The sequence below is a fragment of the Microtus ochrogaster genome, unplaced genomic scaffold (genome assembly GCF_000317375.1).
Source record: "Microtus ochrogaster isolate Prairie Vole_2 unplaced genomic scaffold, MicOch1.0 UNK27, whole genome shotgun sequence".
NCBI lineage: Eukaryota > Metazoa > Chordata > Mammalia > Rodentia > Cricetidae > Microtus > Microtus ochrogaster.
Genome location: NW_004949125.1, coordinates 3,063,326 through 3,067,007, shown reverse-complemented (window position 1 = coordinate 3,067,007; position 3,682 = coordinate 3,063,326). Strand labels below are relative to the sequence as shown.

At 56.6% G+C, this 3,682-nt stretch overlaps 1 protein-coding gene across 1 annotated transcript in view; it reads left to right on the top strand.

Annotated features, from left to right (window-relative positions):
- The first annotated feature begins 839 nt into the window (after nt 1–839).
- Nucleotides 840–3,682, top strand: part of Znf853 (zinc finger protein 853) — a 6,233-nt gene continuing 3,390 nt past the window's right edge. The window contains 2 exon segments of the mRNA XM_013354087.2: nt 840–1,634; nt 2,076–2,253. Of these exon segments, the coding sequence (XP_013209541.1) occupies nt 1,623–1,634; nt 2,076–2,253 (190 nt within the window). The 5' untranslated portion in view covers nt 840–1,622.

The following is a 3,682-nucleotide window of genomic DNA, read 5'->3' as shown; positions in this document are numbered from 1 at the left end:
ATAGGTGGTTTTTAAACATAAAGCAAAGAAAGCCAGCCCTCAAACCACAATCCCAGAGAACTTAGACAACAATGAGGACACTAAGAGAGACTTACACAGATCTAATCTACATGGGAAGTAGAAAGTATAAAAAGACAAGATCTCCTGAGTAAATTGGGAGCATGGGAACCTTGGGGGAGGGTTGAAGGGGGGGGGAGCAGAGAAAAATGTAAAGTTCAATAAATATCAATAAAAATGTATTTAAAAAACTGGGGGAGGGGATATGCAGATGGTTAGCTCAAACCTCCTGGGGGTGGAAATACTCCCAACCCCACCTTATTCCCGCCCCCAGGCAGGAAACAACTAGTTAAGGCAACTAGCAAACAGGGAGAAGCCCCTGGGGAAGCCATGGCTCAGAACGATGGAGGAAGAGCCTGGAGAAGGACGGAAGCTGGAGGAGGGAGGGCCTGGAGCTACTGGAGGGAGAAGAACCCAAAGAGACAAGGCCCGGTTCCCCAGCTCCCGAAGATGGCCCTTCTGGAGCTGGCACAGTTGCCACCTGTCTATCCTAACCAACTCAAGGTTCCAGGTGTGGGCCGGGTTGGCAGTTCTGGACCTGTTGGAATCAGGAGGGGTCTTCCCCACTAACTGGTTAATTAAGTGCTAATTAGACCAAATTTGTACCCCTGTCCTGGGAGGGGTGCTCTGAAGCCACGCCAGCGCTTCAGAGGACATTGGAGGTGTCAGCTAGGAACCCCTTTCCTCTTCCATTCATGCAGCCTCAGTGACAGTCACCAACCGTGGCGCACGGACACGCGCCCCTGCGTTGCAGCAGCGTGCGCTGCGCGCCCAGCACCGGCGAGCTCCGGGACGCAAGCAGGGCCAAGCATCCTGTCCCCATCCCCACCCACCCACACCTCCCCGGGGGGCCCTGGTGAGTGACCGGGCCGGCAAGGGTTAAGCTCACAGAGCTGGCAGCGCGGGCTAGAGCGGCGGCGACCGTGGCGAAGGCGAAGGCAGCGGCCACGGTGGTAGTGGCGGGGACCGGTGCGAGGGGGCGCGGCAGGCAGCAGGGGCGGGGGACAGGATGCGGATGCCGGGGGGACTTCCTGTGTCGGCCCCCCAGCGCCCCCGCCCCAACCCGGCCGTTTCCCGCACGGACGCACATCACCGGAGGGCGGGCGAGCGACCCGGGACCTGGCCGGTCCGCGGCGCCCGCTCCCCGCCCCTGGGCACCTGTGGCCCGTGATTGCCCAGGACCCTTGTCACCTGGTTCCCACTGAGGCAACCTAGGGCTCCAGCTTGGGCCCTGCTGCACGCCATGGTCACCCGGACCAACCCTGATCCCTGTTCGGAATTTGGAGCCCTGCCTCCCTTCCCTGTTCCTACGTGAGAGTCTCCACCAACTTCTGCCTGGCAACTCCACTCTGCACCTTGTCTTGGCCCAGGGGGACCTCAGCAGCTCTGACAGCGAAGACCCCGCGGAGTGCCTGCCAAGGGTTTCCCGGTGGGCATTCAGAACCTCCCTGGCTCATTCTAGATGGAGGCACCTCCGGAAGGAGCTGGCTGAAGAGCCGTGGCCTTCACCTTATAGCCACTGGTGACCACACCTCCCCTAGCGCAGAGGCTGCAGCAGGCGAGAAATGCTCTTCCAGGTGAGGCCTGGCAACCTTGCTGGGCACAGGGGCGTTTCTCTACCCAGGGCTTCTAAACCAGAGGGAGATGGAGTCTGCTGGCATGGGGGGGTGGGGACGCCTGAATGTGGAGACCACTTCTTCAGAGTGGACTCAGGACAGGAGCACAGGCCTGCAGAAGGCTCCAGCCGTGATGACAGTGCTCTGGACTCCTACCTTCCCAGGGACCTGGGATGATGACACCTGATATTATGTGGCCTTTGAAGCCTGGGGGATGGTCATACTTTGGAAGGTGCCAAGGGACCCTGCCATGGGTCCCCTCAGGCGTGCCTCAAGCGTCGCAGCCTTGGGAGAGGCTGTTTCCCACAGTTACATTTCCCAGGGAGGCAGGAAGGTTGCTGGTCAGCTGAGGTGGATCACTGTGTATATCCAGCAAAAAACAGCTCTGGCTCTTCTGTGTAGGAATGGGCCTCGGCCATCACCATCTCCCTCCTGAACAGCCTCCTTTCTTGCTCAGCACAGCCTGTTCCCAAGGACGCTGGTGAGACCACCAGGATGGAGCTGGGCCCCACAACAGAGACCTTTGTGTTGGAGCTGCGATGTCTTGAGGATGGGGGTCCAGGGCCTGACACCCTCTCAGGTGAGGGTTGAGGGGTGGAGACAATGGGGACCCCAGCAAGGATTCTGTAGTTGAGTTGCAAGCTGGTACAGCCCAGGCCACAGCAGAGGGAGCCCTGTGTTGCCAACAGTGCCCTCCCTCAAACCTGCTAACCCCACTACCCTGGAACTGTTGGGGTGTCTGTCAGGCCAAGGTCTTGCAGGAGACAGATTCAGTAACCTCAGTCCTGACCCCCACACCTGGGCTGGTTTTAACCTGCTTTTCCCAGGTGGCCTCCACTGTCTCTCATGGAGCTGGAGGGATTTTTCATCTCTGATGCCTCAGACATTGGGTGCATGGCTCCTTGTCTGTAGTGACCTCGACCCTGGGTCCCATTTCCTCAACATTTGTCGCATCCCTCTCCTTCCCTGAGCCACACAGGTACCCCTGGTGTTGTGGGACTCCCAGGGTTGTCCCTGAGCCCCACGCAGGGGGAGCCTTCAAGGGTGGATGAGAGTGTTCACGTTCTGTGGTGAGTGACAGTGGGGGGGCAGCTTTAAGGGAGTTAAGAAAGAACCAGGGAGGGTTTGATGATGGTGACATATAACTGGAATCCCACAACAAGTGGGGGGCTCAGGCAAGAGGGTCACAGTTTGACAGCCTGGGCTGTGCATTGAGTTCCAGACTAGGACTATACAATGAGACACTATTGTGGAGAGACAGAAACGGGGTGGAGAGAATGAACAAGAGAGACTGTCAGGAAATTTGCGAGAATAAAATGATAAAATGGGAATATATGAATTGAACAAAGACTCTTTCCGATTGTGAATTTAACTCCAGCAGGCATACACTTCAAGTGACATCTAACTACATGGCCAATAAAATGCTTCTGTGGAAACTGCTGCCCAGGAATGCAGAGGGACCACGTGACCAAGCTAGCCCTGTGGAGATTCACCCAGAGGTGAGGTCTGTCCCTGCAGATGGAGTTGAACTCACTGTGGTGACAAGTTCCCATGGCCGTCTTCATCCACCACCTAACATCCCAGCTGTTCTGTAGAACTCTGTCTGAAACATACACCCAAGGTACTGGGGAGGAAAAAGAGCGGGAAAAGCTTCAGGATTAGAGTTCAAATCCCCAGAAACCAGCATTCTGCAATCCCAGCATTCCTATGGTAAAATGGAAGGCAGAGGCAGGAGAATCCCTTGGAGTCTCCAGGCCCAGTTAGCCTGGCTGGCCTGTGCAATGGCAGACGAGAGACCCTGCCTCAAAGTGGAGGGTGGGGTCCAACACCCAAAGTTGTTCTGTGACCTCCACTGGTGTGTTGTGGCACATATGTTCCCATAAGCACAAACATGAACATACATGCACATACACACAAGACACAGTTTTTTTTTAAAAAAAATAACTCAGCCGGGCGATGGTGGTGCACGCCTTTAATCCCAGCACTCGGGAGGCAGAGGCAGGCGGATC